Source organism: Plectropomus leopardus, chromosome 10 (genome assembly GCF_026936395.1).
Source record: "Plectropomus leopardus strain MGB_pleo_1.0 chromosome 10, ASM2693639v1, whole genome shotgun sequence".
Classification (NCBI taxonomy): Eukaryota; Metazoa; Chordata; class Actinopteri; order Perciformes; family Serranidae; genus Plectropomus; species Plectropomus leopardus.
Window position 1 is genome coordinate 33,611,236 of NC_142185.1, and position 22,352 is coordinate 33,633,587.

Consider the following 22,352-nt stretch of genomic DNA (forward strand, 5'->3'; position numbering starts at 1 on the left):
CATAAAGTTCATTGTAGTAAATGACTACATTTCAGAGTATTCTTACCCTGTTACATTTCTACATTTGTATTCTATATATATATCATTGCCATATACTAGATTTGCTGACCACTCACATTAGAACCTTTTTTTCTCATATTTTTTTTGTGCTACTGCAAAAACCAAAATTTCCCCTTTTATGCTCAATAAAGGCTTATCATATCTTATTATCTTGTGGAATTAAGTAAACCTGTCAGTTCACAATAAAATGGAGATTTATCAGCATTACATATATGGCCACTTACATGTCCTAATATCTGTATACAGCTACATTATAGTGTGTTGTAAATGATTTATTACATATGTACATACAGCTTATAATGCTATATAAGAAGGGCTAATATGAAGAGTGTTACCTATAATGGTTGGCTGAAAAACAATTTGATTTCGGGTGTTGTTGTTCATGGTGTTGATGGAGAGACAAAAATATTATGGGCTCCTACTTCAAAGTAAATAGTATGTGACATTGATTGACATTTCTGACTGTTCAACAACACAGAGCCTCTGACTCAAACCCATAAACAGAGCACCAGTCCAAGGCAAACTAAAGACAGGCAGCACATTATATTGATAAAGACACATATGACATTGAATGACAAAAAAAAAATGGAGATGAGGACATGTAGATTTCTGTTGCACACATTTTATAAAATGCAAACTCCTTGTTTTACTTGTGTCCCAACTTAAGGTTCAGTAGCATCAAAAAATACTTCATTCCTTTTTCACAGAAAAAAAAAATCTCAGAATGACTGAACCCTCTCCCACTACAATATGTTGGCATCACAGGAGTCAGGCTGAAGTATCTTAAATGTCACAATGAGCTTAATAGATTTTTGAAACCAGGGGTAGCAAAAAGCATAGATCACTGGGTTTAGACAGGAGTTAAAATAGAACAGCCAGGCCTCGAAGACGAATGAACTAAGGCCCAACAAGCTGTTCTGGCCTGCAAGAATGGAACAAAAATATGGGCAAAGACATATCAGAAACACAACTACAACCACACCAAGAGTCCTGGCTGCTTTCATCTCAGATTTCTTAGCAGTTACTTTCTCTGAACCTTGAAGAGTTACAGCTGCAACATGAGAGCGCATGGCACGAGCCTGAGACACAGCCACCACAAATACTCTCATATACAGAACTATGATGATAGTGACAGGACCCAGAAAAGTCAAAATAAGGTCAACAACTCCTGCTATGTAGTTAATGACAATCACACACTCTCCCAAGCAGGAATTATACCTGCCTGGTTGTTTTAAGTTATCCTTTATGATGAGACTGATGTAGAAAACAGAACAAACCCAACAAAGACAAACTCGTATTGTAACTCTTCTCACAGTGACTCTGGCAGAGTAATGCAGAGGGTCACAAATGGCTACATATCGGTCGACTGAGATGAGCACCACGTTTCCTACTGATGCAGCTGTAATAATGTACGATAGATACAGATGCAGGACACACATGATGTCTCCGAATAACCAGCAGCCGTCTATGATGAACATCTCAAAAAACATCACCAGGCCCACGAAGAAATCTGAGACAGCCAGAGAGAGGAGGAGGAGGTTGCTGGGGCTGTGGAGCTGCCTGAAAGAGGAGCATCATGTATAATTATTTCTAGTATCAGTTGCAACTCCATTAAAATATTAACCAGTCAAATTTCAACAGTAAAATATCAGAGCAGTTTTTAATCATAGGTCAACACAAAGCCAGATCTACCATATACCTATATTTTCCTTTTTTTTAATGAACCATTAATTTCTGTACATCCATCACTTTCATAAATGGATTCAGATATGTCACTACTTGAAGTGTGAGATGGAGATGATGACCAGCAGGTTGAGAGTCACAGTGAAAACAGAGATGAAGGACAGGATACTGTAAATAAGTGCAGCCTCAGTGAGTGGACGCTTTGGTTTCCTGCAGGAAGAGTTGAGAAAGTGTGGAAAGCAGAGTTCACTTTCTTCCAGGGGCTCCATCATCAGAGATAAAGGATGAGAGGGAAGCTGTTGAGTTTGGCAGCGTTATGACAAAATTTACTTACTACAGAGGATTTATCTCTTTGTTCCACTCCACCCCATCGTCCCTTTCGCCCTGCTGCAGGTGTGGCCAGCCAGTCCCAAACTGAGCACCAAACAATGTTGTAACACTTTGGAGAGTTACATCATGTCAAGAAAGCACAAACAATTCAAATTAGTTGGTAGAACAATATTCCCTTTTTTTATAATTCTATTTTTAGCCTCACATTTGTGTCTAGTGTGTTCTCATTCCAACTCTTATGACATCACTACTTATGACATTTTAGGTATCCTTCTGCGTCAGCTGTTTCCACTCCGGGATGTTGTTATCGTGATGTCAACAAATGCACATGGTGGGATGAAGCAGCACGGTCCTCTTGTTTACACAACAGCACATGGAAGCCTGCGAGGACCGTCACCTATGGTTAGGTTTAGGCAAAAGAGGCACATGTATACATGTAGAAAAATAAAAACTCATATCCGCACAGGAAGTGAACTGCAGACTCCTGCATGAAATTCTTATGTTTGTGGGACCACCCACCTTGTAAGTGCACTTGCACACCTTATATTACATTGTTACCGGCAGCATTAATACTGTACCTGGTGCTGTCCTTTAGTATTTTTTAATGCACAACCAGTTCTGTCGGGCCATGTTCGAAAGTGACACCACCTGTGTGTGTTGTATGTGGATACCCCTGGTGCCATCCAGCCGTCCTGCGGTGTATAATAACTACACCACCGGATCTGTCTGAGCACATTCGCATGTCATCACCTAATCGTTTTATCATATTAGACATTTTTGTCATAATTACAACATAAATTCCTGAGTCATGGCCAAAAACATGTTTTGTGAGTTTACAGTGACCTTGACCTTTGGCCTTTCACCACCAAATTTGTATGTATTTTTATTATGAAGTGTAAGTGGACATTTGTGCCAAATTTTAGGAAATTCCTTCAAGCACTTTTTGGACGCAAGGTCACCTTGACCTTTGACCATCAAAATCTAATCAGTTCATTGTTGAGTCCAAATGGTTGTTTGTGCCAAATTTGCACCAAAAAAATGCCTCAAGGAATTTTTGAGATATCACATTCATGAGGATAAGATAGATACAATGTCATGGTGAACTTGACCTTTGTCCACCAAATTCTAATCAGTTCATCACTGAGTTAAGTGGACTTTTGTGCCAGATTTGAACAAATTGCCTCAAAGACTGGGAGGGACAACCCAAAAATAAAATGCCTTCAGCCACAGCTATCACTGGTGTGCAGACATAAAAACATATAAGTGATGGTTCAGGATTTTTTAAGTGAGTCTGTTTGAGATACTTATATATAGTCTGTGCCCTATACACTGACACATTTTTTTTTAAAAAACTTTAATTTACTTGTACAGTGTGCAGCTGTACTGTGTGTTAAATGACTCGGACTGGAGTAAGGGGCAAAAAAAAAAAAACTTGACTTAGACATTCCTAGTCATTATTGTTTATTAATGCATTTTTCATAATGTGGGCACCCATAAGTGAGGGCTGGTGTGTCAACAGCTAATTAATAACTACAGTAAAAGAAAAAAAGGATGTAAAACTCTCAAATGTGACTTTATAAGAGAACTTATAATTGTTTAAATGCCCACGCAAGTTGGCTTGATTTCTTTCAAAAACGTGAGAAGAAGGCAAAAAGCAACTCAGGAAGAAATGTCCCAGAACTAGCAAAAAATGTAAAAAGTGCAAGAAATATACTTAAAACTTAGTGATAAATAAATAAAACAAATGTGCTTAAAAATAATAATTCTGTTAATTGTGTTTAAATATATAATTATGCAAATTCGAAATACTTTTTTACATTTTTCCCCTAGCTTCTTTAAAAAGTTTTTTTTTTTAAATCTACTAATATATTGCAGTTTGTGGAACACGTCTTAACAAGTTGCATCAATTTGCTCTGGCTTCAAAGATTCGAATACTTGTACTGGCGTGTGAATGCAGCACAAGAAGAGTGATGTCGATCCAGGTTTCAGAGGAAACAGACACTTTAAATGTCCTAATGCCTCTGATACAACTGCACTGTAAAGTGGGTTTTAAATGCATGTATACAGCTTTTTAATTTAAGTAAGGAGGGTTAACACAGAGTGTTACTTACTGCGGTTTATTTTAGCCTATGTTGTGGCTGTTGAATGAAGCCTGAGATAAGATGTTTTTGTTCATGGTGTTGATGAAGAGATTATAAAAAAACATTATAGTTAGACCGACCTAAAAGTAAATGTACATCCTATTTCTTCAGTATTTGACATAAATTCTCTGACTGTTCAGGAACAACATGAGTTTTTCAAATCACACAGTGACACTGACTGAGTTCCAATAACAGGGCAGCAGCAGGCAGATTTCTGTGACTTGTCCATTATAAAAGTAACATACTTTACATTCATCCCTTTAACAACTGGATCAACATCAGTTTCTTGTGCTGCATTGAGATGCGTTTTACCAGTATTAAACCTCTGAAACCTGAGAAAATGGGTTTGATTTCTTTCAAAAACACATGAAAAAACACAATAAGCAACTTGATAAAACTGCAGAAAAAAGCAAAAGAAGTCAAGGAAATTATCTATAAGTTATCTGTAGGGGATTATTAGATATGATCAAAAAATCCAGATCCAGAAAACTATATTTATAATTCTCTTAATACTATATTTAATATTATGTCACAGAAAAAATCCCACTTTCTTGAGTTAATTCTTTTTTAATTTGTTTTTTTTTGTTTGCTTTTTATCCTTTCCTTTCTCTAATTTTATTTTTTAGGTTATTTTCTGTAGCTTTTTGTTAATTTCTTGCTAATTTTTGGGCCATTTCTTGTGAAGCTGCTCTTCACCCTCCTTCTAAGTTTGTGAAAGAAATCAATCCAATTTAAGGGTAGTCATTATAACTTGAATAAACTTAAAGTTTTATGAGCAGTTTGAGTTAGATACAAATATAATCGTTTGTGTGTGATATCCGAGACATAAACAGCAGTGCAGAAATACTGAGTTGTGGGTATAAACAGTAACAAAAGGTTACATTTGTAAACTGAGAACCATAAATAAAAGTTCCCTCTTCTCAGAAAAGGTATTATGACTACATATACTCTCTCTACAGTATGTTGGCATCACAAGAGTCTGGCTTAAATATTCTCAATGTAACAATGAGTTTAACAGATTTTAGAAACCAGGGGTAGCAAAAAGCATAGATCACTGGGTTTAAACAGGAGTTAAAAAAGAACAGCCACGTCTCAATGGGGAAAGAGGTGACGCCAAACAGGCTGTCCTGGCCTGCAAGAGCGGTACAGTAAAACGGGCAAAGGCATATCAGAAACACGATTATGACGATACCGAGAGTCCTGGCTGCTTTCATCTCAGACTTTTTTGCAGCTACTTTGACTGATTTTTTGTGTGTGACAGCTGCAACATGAGAGCGCATAGCACGAGCCTGAGACACAGCCACCACAAATACTCTCATATACAGAACTACAATGACGGTGACGGGGCCGAGGAAGGTCAAAACAAGGTCAGCAACTCCTGCTATGTAGTGAATGACAACAACACAGTCTCCGGTACATGAGTGATACCTGCCTGGTTGTTTCAAGCTATCCTTCATGATGAGACTGTTGTATAAAACAGAGCAGAACCAACAAAGGCAGTTACACACTGTTACTCCTTTCACTGTGACTATGGTCGGGTAATGCAGAGGGTCACAAATGGCTACATATCGGTCGACTGATATGAGCACCATGGTTCCTACTGAGGATGAGGTGATAATATATGATAGATACAGATGCAGAATACACATGATGTCACCAAATAACCAGCAGCCGTCTGTAAGGAACATCTCAAAAAACATGAAGAGGCCCACGAAGAAATCTGAGACAGCCAGAGAGAGGAGGAGGAGGTTGGTGGGGCTGTGGAGCTGCCTGAAAGAGGAGCATCATGTATAATTGTTTGTAGCATCAACCTGTCGTAGAGTAAAATATCAAAGCAGTGTTTAAATCAAAGGTCAACACAAAGCCATTAATGTCAGTGTGTATATCACTTTCACAAATTATTAAGATATGTCACTACTTGAAGTGTGAGATGGAGATGATGACCAGCAGGTTGAGAATCACAGTGAGCAGAGAGATGAAGGACAGCAGACTGAAAATAAGTGCAGCCTCGGTGAGCGGATGCTTTGGCTTCCTGCAGGAGGTGTTGAGGAGTTGTGGAAAGCAGAGTTCACTTCCTTCCAGAAGCTCCATCATCAGAGAAAAGAGACGAGACACTGCTGAGCTTTTGCAGCGTTCTGACCAAACCTCTCTTTCATCCAGGTGATTTATCACTTTTCTTCAGTCCATCCCCTTATCTCCTTTGCCCTACAACAGCAATGTTTTTTTTTTTTTGTTTTTTTTATTTCGACTGGGGTTCCTCCTCCTATTTTGTCCACTGAGCCACTTTCTTTCTTTGCCTATAGATACCTAAAGACCCACAATGTGAGTAAAAAGTGGTAAACACTACCAACTCTATGACAGGCCAACGGAAGTATACAAGGAATACATAGTTAAAGGAAGGAAGGCCCCAATCACACACATTTTATCATGCCTCTACAGTGGCAATAGCTAAGGCTGGAGGCATTATGTTTTCAGGTGGTCCAAATGCCCCAATCATGTGAATGCGCAGCCCATTCTAACTCTGAACTCGTCGAATATGTCTGCTCTGTCAGTGCTTTCGGCATACGAATATGACACCAAAAGCTGACATTTTGTCCAACTGACGTCAGATGAGAATGCGCTCGGACCACAGACTGGACAACATGACAGCTGCCCCCAAGTGTAACTTTTCAATCTGGATTGCCCCCTGGTGTCTGACTGCAGTATAGCTCATAAAGCCCGCCCCTCAATGTTAGTGAATGGGACATAGGTCAAACTAAAAAGTCAAAGTAGATGCCAAATAACTTTTTCCCAAAGATGGTTTCTGTCATTGAAGTTAATTCTCATCACCCTGATGTTTGTTCAACTGTTTGTTTTTATGATCAGTTCAGTTTTATTGAGGTATTTAATTACACATTTACCGCCATGACTGACTGCTGTGACAGCCAATCTGTGCACTTGCATTCAATGGAGCTGCTTGCAAACTCCCCCACCGTGGATATCACTACTGCACAGACTCCGGCTCTAAATGACATCATCAGCTCAAGATGGCAAGGCCCCTATCCCGGATATTTCATCTTGACTTAAGCATTGCGTGGTTGAGTGGGGGCACGTTATCAATATTTATTTACATTCTATGGTTTGGATAGAACTGGATCGATGGCACCATTGCAGTTTTGCGAAATATAGCTTTGTAGAAACACCTTATACGAACTGAAAACTTGAATTACAATGATTTTTTTGGCATGTTACCATTAGGTGTATTTTATATTGGCAATTTCAATTTGCGCAATTTGAGGATTAATGGAAATGTCTCACATCACTCTGCAGGCTGGTGGAAATGGAAAATTCCTTTTAACCCTTTGAAACCTGAGCAAATTGACTTGATGTCTTTGGTAAGAGGGTGACCAGCATCTTAAGAAGAAATGACCCAAAATTAGTACAAAGTTATGAGAAAATTGCCTAAAAATGAGCCCAAAAAAAGAGAAAGAAGTTTTAAAAAATGAAAAGAAAATGATCTAAAGAAAGTACTTAACCTTTAGAAACATGAAGTGACTTTACTTTTCTTGTGCTGCTTTCAGATGCCTTTGGCGAGTATTTAAACTTTGGAGCAAAGCAGCATGATTTCTTTCAGAAACATGGGAAAAAGCAATGAGCAACTTGATAATAATGTTCCACAAGTTAGTAGATTTGGAAAATTACTTTTTTAAAAAATCTAGAGGAAACATAATATTTATAATTATCATAATGACATATGTTTTTATGGTTTTTTTTTTAAACTTTGTTTTACGGTTGATATTTTTAATATCAATTTTCAGGTAATTTTATCTTACTTTTAACTAATTTCTTTCTAACTTTTGGGTAATTTCTTCTCTTGTTGCTCATTGCCTTCTTACCATACTTTTTGAAAGAAATTGAGCCAATTTGCTTTGGTTTCAAAAAACCTTTTATGTAACATAATTTATGATGATAACAACAGATGAAAAAGTCTGCTGCAGAAAGTAAAGTAGGGAGGAGCTTGGTACTGAAAGATTTGTCACCAGAGGAGGTGACGAAGGACGGACAGGGAGGAGAGATATGAATCCTATATGAATGCGTGAAAGAAACCTGTGGTCAGAGAGCTGCCAGAGCTCAGCAGCATCTTGTCTCTTTTCACTGATGATGGAGCTGCTGGAAGGAAGTGAACTCTGCTTCCCACAGCTCCTCAACACTTCTTGCAGGAAGACCGTGCGTCCACAATCTGCAGCCATGCTCATTTCCATTCTGCTGTCTTTTATTTCTCTGCTCACTGCAACTCTTAACCTGCTGGTCATCATCTCTATCTCACACTACAAGTAATATATGTTTTTTGTGTATCTGATGTTTGTATTTGCTGGAACTGATGCCACAAATAATGAGTGTGTTGCTCTCTTATGCCTCCAGGCAGCTCCACACCCCCACCAACCTCCTCCTGCTCTCTCTGGCTGTCTCAGATTTCTTCATCAGCCTCCTGATGTTGCTTCAAATTATGCTCATAGATGGCTGCTGGTATTTCGGTGACGTGTTGTGTGCTGTGTATTATGTTTCAGATTATGTTATCACCTCAGCCTCCATAGGAACCATGGTGCTCATATCAGTCGATCGATATTTGGCTATATGTGATCCTATGCATTACTCCACCAAAGTCACACAACAAAGGGTTAAAATCTGTGTTTCTATATGCTGGGTATGCGCCACTGTTTTTCACACTGTGCGCTTTAAGAATAACCTGAAGCAAGTGGGCAGGTTTAACTCCTGCGTTGGACAATGTGTGCTGGTCATTGATTATGCTGCTGGACTTTCAGATCTCATTTTGTCTTTCATCGGTCCTGTCACTGTCATCGTTATTCTGTACATGAGAGTGTTTGTGGTGGCTGTGTCTCAGGCTCAAGCCATGCGCTCTCACATTATAGCTGTCTCACTCACGGTTACACGCACCTCAGTGGGTGTAATGGCGAAGAAATCGGAGCTGAAAGCAGCCAGGACCCTTGGGATTGTTATTGTCGTGTTTCTGATATGCCTTTGCCCATATTATTGTGTCACACTTACAGGCCAGGAAGCCATGATTAATGCTTCATCAGCAGTCTTTATAATATGTCTGTTCTATTTTAACTCCTGTCTGAACCCTCTCATCTACGCCCTGTTTTACCCCTGGTTTAGAAAGTCTATCAAACTCATTGTTACACTGCAGATACTGAAGACTGACTCCAGTCAGGCCAACGTACTGTAAAGGGAGTGTGACATACAAAGAAATGCTTTCGAAATTTTTGAGTCCACATAGTTGTAACAGACAAGTTGTTCCACTTTAATACAGACAAACTGTCCACTTTAATACAAGCTGCACATTTTAACACAGACAAACTGGCCCTCTTTGATACAGACTATATACTTAAATAAAAGCTGCACATTTTAATATTGACAAACTGGCCCTCTTTAATACACACAAACTATATACCTTATTACAAGCTGCACATTTTATATAGACAAACTGGCCACTTTAATACAGACTAACTGTGCAGTTTAATACAGACCAACTGGTGAGGAAAATTTCACATTTTCATTTGAGATTCATTTTTTTCTTCATATTATGTCAGTGAATTAGACAACGTAAAATGTGAGAAAACTGAGAGAGGTGTGCCTTCTTTGGTGACATAGATAAATGCAATATATTTTATATATTAAAGTAATTGGTATATGAGAAACATAATGTCCTTTTTCCCCTCAAATGTTATCATGTTTTATATCATGTCCCTTGTAGGGGACATCAGGTCAATATTTTCCATAAAAATTATATTTAGGCATCTGGACTGATGACAAATTCACCTTCAAATCTCATATAGATGCACTATCAAAAAATGAGAATGAAGCTTGTTGTATATGCAGATACAACTCTAAGTTTTAGTGCTTGTGAAAGGCACCTGAACACATCAAAAGAAAACGGATGTTGAGCCAGGCTTTACAGGGTTAACAATAATTCACTGAAAAACATGTTATATACAATCTGAAACATTTTCAATGTTTTAAAATGAATTGCTTGTCTCTAGGCTGCAATGAACTGTATAATTTGAAGTCAAACTAAATTAATAAATAAATAATCTCATACATGTCACCTGCCCCTGGTGGATTATTAATGCACTGCAGGCAGTGGGCACTAGAGATGGCAAATTTGAAACTTTGAAACGTTTCAACATTTTCGAACCATTGTTTTGAAACATTTTGATATGTTTCAAAACCTGTTCGCTTAACAATGACATCCATGGGCAGAAGCTGGCTTTGAAGTTATCACTCCCTCTTCCCCATCCCAAAAGGCGATAGGTATCATGCAAATACAATCAAACTGGCAATCATTTATTTACTTCTTGTAGGATATAGTGACTGTTTCTTAGCATTATTATGTGACCTAATGATGCTGGTCCTGCGCTATAGTTAGTTGATAGTGCAGACACCCAGAAATAATACAATGCATGTTTTTATGATATGATGGCTGTGGGTTCAGAAATTACAGTTTGAATGGGTTTCAATGGTGCATCTTTTCTACTTGAATGTAACAATTTTGCTTACACAATGCATTTTAGATACATTGTAGGAGCCGAGAAATTCACAGATTAAATAGAAAATCATGCCATATGCATTAACACAACCAAAATTTTCTAAAAATGAAGAATGAAAAGTAAGGGTCCCCAGGGGTTCAATTATTATTATTATTATTATTATTATTATTAATAATATTATCATTATTATTATTATTATTATTATCATTATTACTTAATATATATGATATCTATCTATCTGCCTAACTATCTATCTATCAAACAGCTGCAGCACAGTCCTCAGAAATCTCTCTCAGTTTAATCAACACAACACCGGAAACGCCAGCATTTCCCGTGGTCCTTTAGTTTAATAATACATCCATGATATGTCCCAATTCTGACGTGTTCACGTGACGTTTAGAAACCGGAAGTGACGAAACACTTCGAAATAGCGCATTTTTAATAAAACAAACAAACATGGCGGCCCCCGTTCTCCAATCTGCAGATGTCTTCCAAGGAAATCTTGGCTCATTGTAAGGTTACGGTAAGAATAACTTTTATATTGTCACTTTTACTTCATTATGAATGTCTACTGAATTGAAACAACTCATAATTACTCATTTTTCAGTAGTTTCTATAGTAAAATCGGGTGGAAAGGTATTATACTTCAGGTGTTTAATCCCAGGAGTCCTGCAGAACCGCTGGTGATCTCGGCAGACATTTCTGTGCGTGAAAGCCTCTTTTTTAAAGCTAGTGTGAAAGTGGTGGTATCATTTGAAACTAGACAGTCTAATGCAGACCTGGGCATTTCACGGGCCGCGGGCCGGATCCGGCCCGCCTGATGGTTCTACCCGGCCCGCAATTGTGTGCGTGAAACCTATAAACTTGATAAATAAATAAAATTAAATAACGTAAATTGGCTTTTATTTTGAAACGCTTGTCTGTCGTGAGTTTGCTTCTTCCTGTGTCACAAGTAGCTTCAGCTGCTTTGACATCCGGCTGAGGTGCGTCAGTTTGTGAGCGCACACCAGAGCTTTGTTTTGTTGTTTTGTGCATCACAGAGGCGATTTTGAGGGGCCTGCTACTCGAAATGAGCGTTGAAGAAACGCATAAGGGCGATCACGAATGTAGTGTTTAATAAGCCATCGACTGCTGTATGTTTTCACGGATGTTGGCGGTAAAGCAGCGTGCTTAACTTGCAAGGAACATGTTGCAATATTAAAAGACTATACCTTGAGACAAAATGCGGAAAATGTAGAAATATGTGAAATGATCAAAGCAGCTGGACCAAAATGCTCACAGTCTCCTGTCCTTATACATAAGAGTTGGACACTGTCCCAAGTGATGGGAAACTTAAGCTGGCAGGCTTGCAGTCTGATGTGTTTGCACAGTGCTTCAGATGAGTGACAGTACTGACATGTCACTCATGTTTAAAGAGGAGAGCTTCCCACACATGAGAAGACTAGTGCTCACATTATTTTGTTACGCTTTGTTATGTTCTCCCTCATTTTTTATTTTCTTTCTTTTTTCTTTTACATTGACAATACAAAGTGACAAACAAAGTCATGTTCTGAAAAAAAGGGTTAAATAAGTAACGTGCATGTGCGTTTAGGTCAGGAGATGGTGCACAGGATTTTTTTCCCCATCAGGCTAAATCTTGCTTTTAGGGACCTCCAGTGTATCTTTGTATCTTTTGGTGTGCTGAGATTTTTTTTTTTTAATTTTCTTTTTTTTTTGTTTTGTTTGGTGTATGGTGTGTGATAATTGTTTTTAGTGTTGGAGGTTTGTTCTGTTTAGGGACTGCAAATGTAAACTAGCTAATAGCTTAATCTGGCATGAATCATCTCTCCTAATTTTGAGATTAATGTTTTTATCACGGTACTTGCTAAGATAATAATGCTCTGTTTTTCTGCGGCCTCTCTCTGCTGATGCTGGCCTCTTTGTGCTTGATTTTGTTATTATCATCATTACTATTATTATTGTTGTTATTATTATTAACAAGAATGTCCTTCCTCAGATGCAGACAATTATATCAGAAATAAATCAACAAGACATGCTCAAAAATGGGCTTATTGTTTGATCTATTCAAATCTCCTGCTCACTGATAACTGAAAGATTAAAACTAGCTCCACAGCCTGTTGGGCATCACTGTGATATCAGTGTGTGACTGCAGGACCAGTCGATGTTGAAGGAGCAGGTCTTGTTGATATGTCCTACGAACTGAGCAGGAAAAATTGTTGAACAATTGACAGTTTCTGAAGTTTCTTGGGAGTTGATGACCAATCATTTTATAACTTTCTACAAGAAAAATTGATTGACAAACAAAAAGCATGATCCTCATGTTAGAATTACAAGACTGACGTTAAATCAAACGTCTGACTGAGCTCCGAATTCTCCACAAAACACCCCATTCAGTGTTGTCAGATGCATGATAATTATCATATATGTACGACAATTTTGCCCTCTGTACGATGCATGATCAATAACTCCAAAATCAATGTAATGTGCAATAATTTTACCACTGTGACACTTACAAAGAGCACTTTTTTAAAAACACACAGTTTAGTTAAAACGTCTCATTTTCTGGCTCCTACATCCGTGTTTACGCATCACTTCTCACATGATCTCCTTACAGCCAATAAGGTTTGGTGAAAGCCATGATGACGTGAGGTGACAGGTCACGTTTGTCGAGCACACACCGCTTTTGTTTGTTTTCATAAACACACGGCCGCCGGTCATTTAGATACTTGTTTACTGAAGTTATGAATTAATGTTATTAACAGTAAAAGGCAGAAACACGACGCAGAGGGGGCGGCAGGACATTAATCACAACTGTTTCCGCAAACAACCGAATAAAAAAGATGCATATGTTGGTGAGAAGCATCAGAATGATGGAATGCTCTGTGATAAAGTGCGGCTGAGCAGAGCAGTCAAGGTTTCGTGCAAATTAGGTGCATTAATTGCATCTGGAACAAAATATTGCTTTTTAGGTTTTGACACAGCAGGCGGTCCGAGCTGGACGACAGCAGGCCTGTTCTGACTCCACAGGAATGAGGAGAAAATGTTTCAAAATGTGTTTGAAAGGAATAAATGTGACACTCGTGTGAATTTTGTCTTTGAATAATACCTCTGGCTGTCCTCTGTGTCTCTCAGGTCAGGATTGTATTGACATCGATTCCAAGTACAAGCAGGAGGGGAGGGTCCAGTTTGTGATTGATGCAGTGTATGCCATGGCCCACGCCCTTGCAACATGCAGAGGGACCTGTGTCCCGTAAACTCCGGCACCTGCCCCGAGATGGACCTGGTAGGAGGAAACATCTGCATCATCAGCTTCAATGGTAAGTGGACGGATGGTCCTCTACTCCTGCAGGACATCAAGTCCTTCTTTACTGTCCGTGCCGTGCACTTTGAGGGACGAGATCGCACCTGACTCACTGAGACGAGAGCAGCTTCAATATAAAAATGAGGACAATGGGACGACATTTTGGAATCAGAGGCCTTCTAGTTTCAGTTTGTATTTGGAGCCGTATCGACCCATCACATTAAAGTCACAAATACCGTGATGACACAGCCAGTTACTGTTGAGAGTACGTCCTCCAGTACGGGGACACCGGGCCCCCCCCCCCCAGGAGCCAGACCGGGAAGGGGTTGGAGCTTGTAGGTGAGCGTCTTTTGGGTGGGTCTTTGGCCATAGGGCCCAGTCAGGCTCAGCCCAAATAAGTAACATGCTGCCACCACCCTGTGGGCCCGCCACCCGCAGGGTCAGAATCAGGCCCGGGCACCCGGGCAGCAGGCAGGGGCGGGGCCCCTGGCGTGCTGACCCCTGGCTTCATAGACTTGCTCCAGCAGGTCTGTAACTCTCGGCTGCATGCCGTGCATCCCGGGGGAGGATGGGGACGTGGAATCCAAGTGGTCCATGTTCAGAACCTCTATTGTGGGAACGGCTGCTTGCAGCTTAAATTGTAAATTTGAGTATTTCTTCTCTTTACCCTCCACAACAGCTGATGGAGGCAGCGGCAGACCAACAACTTCCACCGTTCAGCGGAGTAAAATGACTGCTTTTCTCAAGGAAGACTGGTGTTTTTGATGCAACTGCTTCAGATCTCCTTTCGGTAAGGGCTGTCTTATTCTTATTAAATATTCTGAATATTGTGAATACTTAAACTTATCTTAGGTGGGCCTTTTTTAGGTGGCTTAAAACTAATCATTGCATGAGTTTGCTCAATGCTGTTTTATTATATGTACGTGATGCAGCAGTTTTCTGTCCCAAAGTTGCTGTAAATAAACAGCTGTGATTGTGATTTGCTCTGTAGCAACTAGCTAAAAAAGGGAGCATATCGCCATCTACTATGGTGGAGTTTAGCATAGTTTAACAATAAATCGATTTTCCACCCCAGTGCTGGTTTACTGGGACAAAGACAGAGGTACAATTAAATGGATAGAGCTATAAATAGAGTTCGACTTATCTGTGCATGTAAAAGTACTGGCGGGTCGATTGACCTCTGACCTCAAGATATCTGAATGAAAATGAGATCTTGAGGTACCCATAAGTCTCCCCTTTACAAACTTGCCCACTTCATGCAAATCCCCTTTATGCAAAACATAAAGGTTTTTGCATGCAGTATAAATGTGTTTTTTGTTTTTTTTTTTGCTTATTCTAAACATGGTGTATTTAAATTTTTCTGTACACTGAGGTCCCTAAACAGCCTTGGAGTGACATAAATTGGGCATGACTGAAAGCAGAGACACTAGAAACTTTAATGAGCCCAGTTTTATTTATGTGTGATGTTCACCCCATAATAGCTGTTTTATTGTAGTAATATACTTGACTTCACTGTCTCATGTGACCCATTGTGATAATGTCTTTTGTGGCAAATATAAAGTCTATCTTTGTCTGAATATGGACAGAAACATGTATTCTTTGCCCAACGCAATGCACTATAAAGTTGGTAAAAAGGTTCCTGTTTGGGGAAAAATCACATAAACCAGCTGATGTGTTCCAATCACAATGAAAAATGTGTTTTTTTGTGATCAGTTACTTTCCTAAAATGCCTGAAATATCAAATACAATCGAAAGGGCCCATAAACACCTCAATTTAAAGAAATTACAATTTTCTGGCTATTATTTCATGGTTTGGACTTTACAGGGTTAAGACAGTGCTTCAGTTAGTGTACTGAACTCCCTTTTTTAACCTGTTCAAGTTAAGGCTCGTGTTTACAACTATACAACTTAATTTATAAGCAGAGCACTTTTATCCAGCAAGAGGAAAATTGGCCATGTTGGAGGTCAAACCCATGTGCTCCTGATCGTGAGGCAGCAGTGCAAACCACATAATTCCTACCAGTCAAAATCATTTGCGCAAGCACACACTTTTCCCAGGAGAATACCAGTTAACCAGATCACACTCTTGTGTGCATTAATGTCTTTTGAGAGCAGCAAAATGAGGGAAATGTGGAAAAGGGTACACAGATTGTTGCACTAACCTCCAGAGAAAATCTGTAAATTAAATTCAAAGATCGAGTCTTTGGGATTGTTGGCTATATAGAAGCTGATTTTACTTGTTTGCACAAATTATTTATTTGCAATACAGATTATTAATTCAAACTGATATTTTAAGCACACCAAAAACACAGAACAATATTGTTCCAAAGCAGCAGTTGATTTACTTAATTTTATGTGAAACTGGTCCTGACTGCACGTGAACCCTTTGAAACAGGAACAACATCTGTTTTCTCAGCTGCATTCAGAGGCCTTTCACTTTAAAACCTTGACAAATCCATTTAATTTCTTTTGAAAACATGGCTAAAAAGGCATTGAGCAACTTAAGAAGAGATGTCCCACAAATTGCAAGAAATTAGGAAAAGGTGACAAGAAGTACCTGAAAATACCTTTTGTAAAATAAGGAGAAAGATAGAGGGGGAGAAATTATTAGAAGTTAATAATAATTTAAAATAGGAACAAATGTCCAGAAATGATTATTAATTATTTTTAATAACAACGATTATGATTTTAATTTTAATAACCCATTCTATAAATTTTGTTTTGCTGCTTTTTTGTTTTTTTTAATTTTTTATTATTATTTTTTATTTATTTTCTTTACTTTGTGTACTTATTATTATTATTATTATTATTATTATTATTATAAGTAGAAGAAAAAATATTAGAAGTTTATGATATTTAAAAAATTGGGACAAATGTCCAGAAATTATTATTTATTCTTTTTTATTTATATGATTATTATAACAAAACAAAAATATGTATATAGACGAGTTAATTATAAAATTAAATGTTCTATCCATATATTTTTATTCTGTTTCATTTTTTGGTTTGTCTTTTATTTTTACCTTATTCTTTTTTCATTTGCTTCATTTGCTTGTCAAAGTACTTTGTGTTTTTAAAAGTCCTATATAAATTAAGTTAATAATAATAATAATAATAATAATAACAACAATTATTATTATTATTATTATTATTATTATTATTATTATTATTATTAAGAATAATAATAATATTAATATTATTAATATTATTATTATTATATAGAGAAGCAGCTGGCTCCTGTTGTACATTATGTACTTTGGCCCCAAGTCAAAGTCTGGTCATCCCTGAATTATACATTTATGTTGCTGAGAAAAACAATTACTATACTGCACCCTCTTATATCTTTGCTACCATATTAATTACAGAGGCATATTGGTATTTTCTTTCCAGTGTAGAACTGAAAAATAACAGAATTGATTGTAAGATAGTGAACATGAATCATGACAGTATTATAATACAAGAACAATACTGTTACGCCAGCAATTGCACCTTTTGACTTATAGATAAATAATGTTCAATAATAACAGCTAATACATTTCTACCTTCACAGTTTTATTCACACAGTTTATCTACAGTATTTTAGTATCACAAGAGTCAGGCTGCAGGATCTTAAGTGTAACAATGAGTTTTATAGATTTTCTAAACCAGGGGTAAAAAAAAGCATAGATCACAGGGTTAAGACAAGAATTGAAATACAGCAGCCACCCTACGAAGGATGAGGATGAGTTGCTTTCTTCAATATTCTCACCTATAAGGGATGGAGTATAATATGGACAGAAGCATAATAGAAACACAACAACAACAATTCCAAGAGTCGTGGCTGCTTTCATCTCAGATTTCTTAGCAGTTACACTCACTGAACCCTGAGGTGTGATGGCTGCAATATGAGAGCTCATGGCACGAGCCTGAGACACAGCCACCACAAATACTCTCATATACAGAACTATGATGACAGTTATTGGGCCAACAAATGTAAAAACAAGGTCAATAGCTCCTGTGATGTGGTTAAGGATTACTACACACTCTCCGTAGCAGGAATTCTGTGAATTATGTCCTCCTAGAAAGTCCTTAAAAATAAAACAGTTATAGAGAACGGAGCAAATCCAACACACACAAACACAGATTTTTGTTCTGTCCAGAGTGATTCTGGTGGTGTAATGTAGAGGGTCACATATTGCCAAATAACGATCAATTGATATGAGCACCATATTTCCCACAGAAGACGAGGTGATGATAAAATCAGCAACATAGAACAGAGCACACATGAGATCACCCAGGAGCCAGCAAGCCTCGGCTAAAAGGATATCAGCAGGCATCAGCAGGAGGCCCACGAGGAAGTCTGACACAGCCAGGGAGAAGATGAGGAAGTTTGTGGGGCTGTGGAGCTGCCTGGAGAGGAAGAATATCATCACTTACAAGATTATCATCATGGCTTGTTAGTCACAGTATCAAAAGCATTCTTGTAGGCATAATTATCTTCCAAAGTACCTAATTTAATTATTTTGCCACAGCATTATGTTGAAATACACAACAATTTTAGTAAGGATTTTCAACACACAGAATTATGAACTCGAACATTTACATTTAAACATTTCATATAAATAAACGCTGAGGATTTAACTCTGCCTGAAATGGGAGATAGAGATGATGACAAGCAGGTTGAGAGTTGTAGTAAGCAGAGCGATGAAGTACAGCAGAGTGTAAGCAAGTATGACATCTGACTTAGACGGCACCGGTTTCTTGCAGGAATTGTTGAGGAGTTGTGGAAAGCAGAGTCCATCCCCTTGTGAAGTCTCCATCTTTGGATAGAGGTACCAAGAAGCTGCGGATTTCTGGCAGACCTCTCTGTCACACAACCGACTTATCTCTGCCAGTGACGACTCTTTGGTCCATTGGGCTTTAGGTAAAATTCCTAGGGGGCACACTTAGTTGAGGAGAATAGCAGAGAGAAATGATCACCACCAGGTGGTGAAATGGATCATATGACACCGGTGTATGCTGGACCAGCCCGTTTCAATTCTTAACTCAGGAAATACTGCCATCTTGACAGTGCTTTTGATGTAATATCACAATGCAAAAAAGGCCCCTTTTTTGTGCGCATGAAATGCCGCTGGAGGGTGTCAGATGAGATGGTGGCCGAAAAGAACCATTCGTGTTGTTTTTAGATGTCGATGGATGGCCAGACTGCACCTGCCACACCCACATAATATGCACATGGGCGGCCTCACACGACCCAACAAAATCTACCCATCCGAATTTTTTATTCCTGATTTTACTGTGTGACTCCGTCCCCTAATCCTAACCGCCTGTGCCAGCATGTGTGATGGTTGATGTTCCAACATTAGTTGCCATGTGCTTTTGTTGTCTAAAAATAACCATTTGCATCTTCATCCCCCCATGTGCTTGTGTTGACATCATGGTAGCGCCATCCCAGAACATACATATATATATATATATATATATATATATATATATATATATATATATATATATATATATATATATATATATATATATATATATATATATATATATGTGTGTGTGTGTGTGTGGACATCCAATACATAGTGGCAGCATGTGAGGACTTGGCACGAGAAGGTGTGACTGGACAGGTCTGGTGAATCCAAATGTGTACTTAGAATGAACTGCTCATCTGGTTGTGGCTCCTGTTCAAGAGGCCTTTAACTCATATATATTGCACAGAACGACTAGATCCTGTTTTCTTCATAGTCTCAAGAAGTAAAAGTAAAACACAAAAGCTCCAATTAAAAAGAAAGGCAATTTATTTTACAGAATGTTTAACTATTGAATGTAAACACTGGCTTATTTAAATTTTTATTTCACATAGGGTTAGGGTTAGGGTTAGCCCACTTGATCAGCTCCAAGTGTGACAGATGTATGTTTTGCACATAGACTGTAGGCTATATAAAGGCACATATATAAAGCAGAGCTCCAAAAACTGTAGTCTCTTGTATCTGGTGACACCCTCTGAGAGACACTTTAACTTCACAGCAAGAGTGGATCGCTGCACGTTCTGATCCTAATGTACCTCATGCTATGTCTGTCACTTTTTATTAAGTTAGCTTCAGTTTAAATAGGAGCTTTTGTCTTCAAAAGGCGCTATGTAAGGCCATTGAGAAGAGAAGGGATTTTCCCATCCTAGAAACATATGGATTGCTGCAACCGACCCCTGTCCTCCTGTCATTTTGCAAATGACAAGAGCCAAAGTATCCAGTATTACTCCACAGTCAGCTAAAGGCCAAAAATATTGATATGAATATCACCACCACAATATAAATTACAGTAGCATATTTTATTCTAATTTCCAGTGTATTGATACAATAAACACAGTAGTTTCTGATATGAGAATACATGAGAATAATATGAGAACAAAAAAGAAATATATGAGGACAACACTGTTTCACCGGCCATTACACCTTCAAACTTTTCTTTAGTGACTTACTGATAACAGCAAATACATTTTTATCCTCACAGTTTTATTTATTTTACTCACCAGTTTGTCTATAGTATTTTAGTATCACATGAGTCAGGCTGCAGTATCTTAAGTGTAACAATGAGTTTGATAGATTTTCTAAACCAGGGGTAAAAAGAGGCATAGATCAGAGGGTTAAGACAGGAGTTGAAATACAGCAGCCACACTACAACAGATGAGGATGAACTGCTGTCTTCAATATTCTCACCTATAAGGGATGGAGTATAATATGGACAGAAGCATAATAGAAAAACAACAACAACAATTCCAAGAGTCGTGGCTGCTTTCATCTCAGATTTCTTAGCAGTTACACTCACTGAACCCTGAGGTGTGATGGCTGCAATATGAGAGCGCATGGCACGAGCCTGAGACACAGCCACCACAAATACTCTCATATACAGAACTATGATGACAGTTATTGGGCCAACAAAGGTAAAAACAAGGTCAACAGCTCCTGTGATGTGGTTAAGGATTACTACACACTCTCCGTAGCAGGAATTCTGTGAGTCAGGTCGTCTTAGAAATTCCTTTAAAATGAAACAATTATAGAGAACGGAGCAGATCCAACACACACAAACACAGATTTTTGTTCTGTCCAGAGTGATTCTGGTGGTGTAATGTAGAGGGTCACATATTGCCAAATAACGATCAATTGATATGAGCACCATATTTCCCACAGAAGAAGAGGTGATGATAAAATCTACAATATAGTACAGAGCACACATGAGATCACCCAGGAGCCAGCAAGCCTCGGTTAAAAGGATTTCAATCGGCATCAGCAGGAGGCCCACGAGGAAGTCTGACACAGCCAGGGAGAGGATGAGGAAGTTTGTGGGGCTGTGGAGCTGCCTGGAGAGGAAGAATATCATCACTTACAAGATTATCATCATGGCTTGTTAGTCACAGCAGTGAATGCATGAATCTCTTCTTAAGTGCCTGATTTACTTATTTTGTGACAACATTCTATTTGAATAGACAGTTGTTTTAGTGCAGAATTATAATCAACTGGCACATTCACATTAAAATAATTATTGCAAATTTTCATAAAGAAAATAAATGTTGAGAGTTTAACTCTGCCTGAAGTGAGAGATCGAGATGATGACAAGCAGGTTGAGAGCTGCAGTGAGCAGAGAGATGAAGTACAGCAGAACGTAAGATAACATGACATCAGACTTAGACGGCGTGGGTTTTCTGCAGGAATTGTTGGGGAGTTGTGGAAAGCAGAGTTCATCTTCTTGTGGAGTCTCCATCTTCCAAGAGAGGTGGCAAGAAGCTACCAAGTACTAGAAAGCCTCTCTGATGTACAACCGATTTATTCCTCCCTGTCATGAATGTTAAGTCTTTTGGGCTCTAGGAAGAAATTCTCAGTGGGCGCAATCAGATAAGGAGAAAAGCAGGAGGAACTTGATCACCACCAGGTGATGAATTGGATCAAACGGCAGGGGAGTCTGATGGACCAGCCCGTTCTCGTTCTGAGCTCATAATTTTTAAAATACTGGATCCTTGACAGGTCTTTTTAAGATAAGATCAGAATGAAAAAAGGCAACTTCTGTGTGTGCATGAAATGCCGCTGGACGGCGTCAGATGAGAATGTGGCTGGACAGAGCCATTCACTTTGTGGTTATACACCAGCGGTAGGCTGAACTACACCTTCCTTGTCAACATCATAAGTACACAGGCAACGTCAATTGAGAATACAGCCGGACAGAATCTGTTGGGTCCACATGAAATGCAGCAGGACTGCATCACTTTGCTGCAATGACTCCTATTGGGCAGGCAGGTCCAACAAACCCACC

The 22,352-nt window shown here is 38.6% G+C and overlaps 5 protein-coding genes and 1 long non-coding RNA gene across 25 annotated transcripts in view; 2 read left to right on the plus strand and 4 right to left on the minus strand.

The window, feature by feature from the left end:
- Positions 1-803: 803 nt before the first annotated feature.
- LOC121948450 (trace amine-associated receptor 13c-like) lies at positions 804-2,015 on the minus strand. 4 transcript variants are annotated; one of them, XM_088082781.1, is made up of 2 exons: positions 1,945-2,015; positions 804-1,620 (listed from the first exon to the last, which is right to left on the minus strand). In XM_088082781.1, exons 1-2 carry the CDS (start codon positions 2,013-2,015, stop codon positions 804-806), a joined length of 888 nt encoding a protein of 295 aa, XP_087938907.1. The 4 variants fall into 4 exon arrangements, with proteins under 4 accessions (XP_087938907.1, XP_042349780.2, XP_087938906.1 ...); XM_042493846.2 differs by having other exon boundaries at positions 1,840-2,015; XM_088082780.1 differs by having other exon boundaries at positions 804-1,650; positions 1,840-2,015.
- Positions 2,016-5,167: 3,152 nt separating this feature from the next.
- On the minus strand, positions 5,168-6,308 carry LOC121948362 (trace amine-associated receptor 13c-like). 6 transcript variants are annotated; one of them, XM_088082784.1, is made up of 2 exons: positions 6,232-6,308; positions 5,168-5,984 (listed from the first exon to the last, which is right to left on the minus strand). In XM_088082784.1, the coding sequence occupies exons 1-2, from the start codon at positions 6,306-6,308 to the stop codon at positions 5,168-5,170; spliced, it is 894 nt and encodes a 297-aa protein (XP_087938910.1). The 6 variants fall into 6 exon arrangements, with proteins under 6 accessions (XP_087938910.1, XP_042349685.2, XP_087938912.1 ...); XM_042493751.2 differs by having other exon boundaries at positions 6,133-6,308; XM_088082786.1 differs by having other exon boundaries at positions 6,244-6,305.
- Positions 6,309-8,351: 2,043 nt separating this feature from the next.
- Positions 8,352-9,441, plus strand: LOC121948400 (trace amine-associated receptor 8a-like). Of its 5 annotated transcripts, none has more exons than XM_042493795.2 (2): positions 8,352-8,527; positions 8,616-9,441. In XM_042493795.2, the coding sequence occupies exons 1-2, from the start codon at positions 8,352-8,354 to the stop codon at positions 9,439-9,441; spliced, it is 1,002 nt and encodes a 333-aa protein (XP_042349729.2). The 5 variants fall into 5 exon arrangements, with proteins under 5 accessions (XP_042349729.2, XP_087938914.1, XP_087938915.1 ...); XM_088082788.1 differs by having other exon boundaries at positions 8,355-8,545; positions 8,592-9,441; XM_088082789.1 differs by having other exon boundaries at positions 8,355-8,435; positions 8,620-9,441.
- A 1,768-nt stretch (positions 9,442-11,209) lies between these two features.
- LOC148188582 (uncharacterized) overlaps positions 11,210-22,352 on the plus strand; it is a 39,112-nt gene continuing 27,969 nt past the window's right edge. The window contains exons 1-4 of one of the 2 annotated variants that reach the window (XR_015777718.1): positions 11,210-11,285; positions 13,895-14,079; positions 14,743-14,853; positions 18,283-18,428. This is a non-coding gene — a long non-coding RNA (uncharacterized LOC148188582). Of the gene's footprint in view, positions 11,286-13,894; positions 14,080-14,742; positions 14,854-18,282; positions 18,429-22,352 lie in introns of those variants that run through there. The other variant, XR_015777719.1, reaches the window with a different exon arrangement.
- LOC148188583 (trace amine-associated receptor 13c-like) lies at positions 17,633-19,364 on the minus strand. 4 transcript variants are annotated; one of them, XM_088083679.1, is made up of 2 exons: positions 18,786-19,364; positions 17,633-18,452 (listed from the first exon to the last, which is right to left on the minus strand). In XM_088083679.1, exons 1-2 carry the CDS (start codon positions 18,860-18,862, stop codon positions 17,633-17,635), a joined length of 897 nt encoding a protein of 298 aa, XP_087939805.1. In that variant the 5' UTR covers positions 18,863-19,364. The 4 variants fall into 4 exon arrangements, with proteins under 4 accessions (XP_087939805.1, XP_087939804.1, XP_087939803.1 ...); XM_088083678.1 differs by having other exon boundaries at positions 18,716-19,364; XM_088083677.1 differs by having other exon boundaries at positions 18,690-19,364.
- On the minus strand, positions 20,103-21,806 carry LOC148188584 (trace amine-associated receptor 13c-like). 4 transcript variants are annotated; one of them, XM_088082794.1, is made up of 2 exons: positions 21,730-21,806; positions 20,103-21,405 (listed from the first exon to the last, which is right to left on the minus strand). In XM_088082794.1, the coding sequence occupies exons 1-2, from the start codon at positions 21,804-21,806 to the stop codon at positions 20,586-20,588; spliced, it is 897 nt and encodes a 298-aa protein (XP_087938920.1). In that variant the 3' UTR covers positions 20,103-20,585. The 4 variants fall into 4 exon arrangements, with proteins under 4 accessions (XP_087938920.1, XP_087938918.1, XP_087938921.1 ...); XM_088082792.1 differs by having other exon boundaries at positions 21,634-21,806; XM_088082795.1 differs by having other exon boundaries at positions 21,723-21,787.

Excerpts from the sequence above, each read along its gene's own strand:
- LOC121948450 (XM_042493846.2), bottom strand. The coding sequence starts at position 2,015 with ATGATGGAGCCCCTGGAAGAAAGTGAACTCTGCTTTCCACACTTTCTC. Across the intron at positions 1,621-1,839 it reads ATCTCCATCTCACACTTCAA|GCAGCTCCACAGCCCCAGCA; the intron begins GTAGTGACATAT and ends CTCCTCTTTCAG.
- LOC121948362 (XM_042493751.2), bottom strand. The coding sequence starts at position 6,308 with ATGATGGAGCTTCTGGAAGGAAGTGAACTCTGCTTTCCACAACTCCTC. Across the intron at positions 5,985-6,132 it reads ATCTCCATCTCACACTTCAA|GCAGCTCCACAGCCCCACCA; the intron begins GTAGTGACATAT and ends CTCCTCTTTCAG.
- LOC121948400 (XM_042493795.2), top strand. The coding sequence starts at position 8,352 with ATGATGGAGCTGCTGGAAGGAAGTGAACTCTGCTTCCCACAGCTCCTC. Across the intron at positions 8,528-8,615 it reads ATCTCTATCTCACACTACAA|GCAGCTCCACACCCCCACCA; the intron begins GTAATATATGTT and ends TTATGCCTCCAG.
- LOC148188583 (XM_088083677.1), bottom strand. The coding sequence starts at position 18,862 with ATGGAGACTTCACAAGGGGATGGACTCTGCTTTCCACAACTCCTCAAC. Across the intron at positions 18,453-18,689 it reads ATCTCTATCTCCCATTTCAG|GCAGCTCCACAGCCCCACAA; the intron begins GCAGAGTTAAAT and ends CTTCCTCTCCAG.
- LOC148188584 (XM_088082792.1), bottom strand. The coding sequence starts at position 21,806 with ATGGAGACTCCACAAGAAGATGAACTCTGCTTTCCACAACTCCCCAAC. Across the intron at positions 21,406-21,633 it reads ATCTCGATCTCTCACTTCAG|GCAGCTCCACAGCCCCACAA; the intron begins GCAGAGTTAAAC and ends CTTCCTCTCCAG.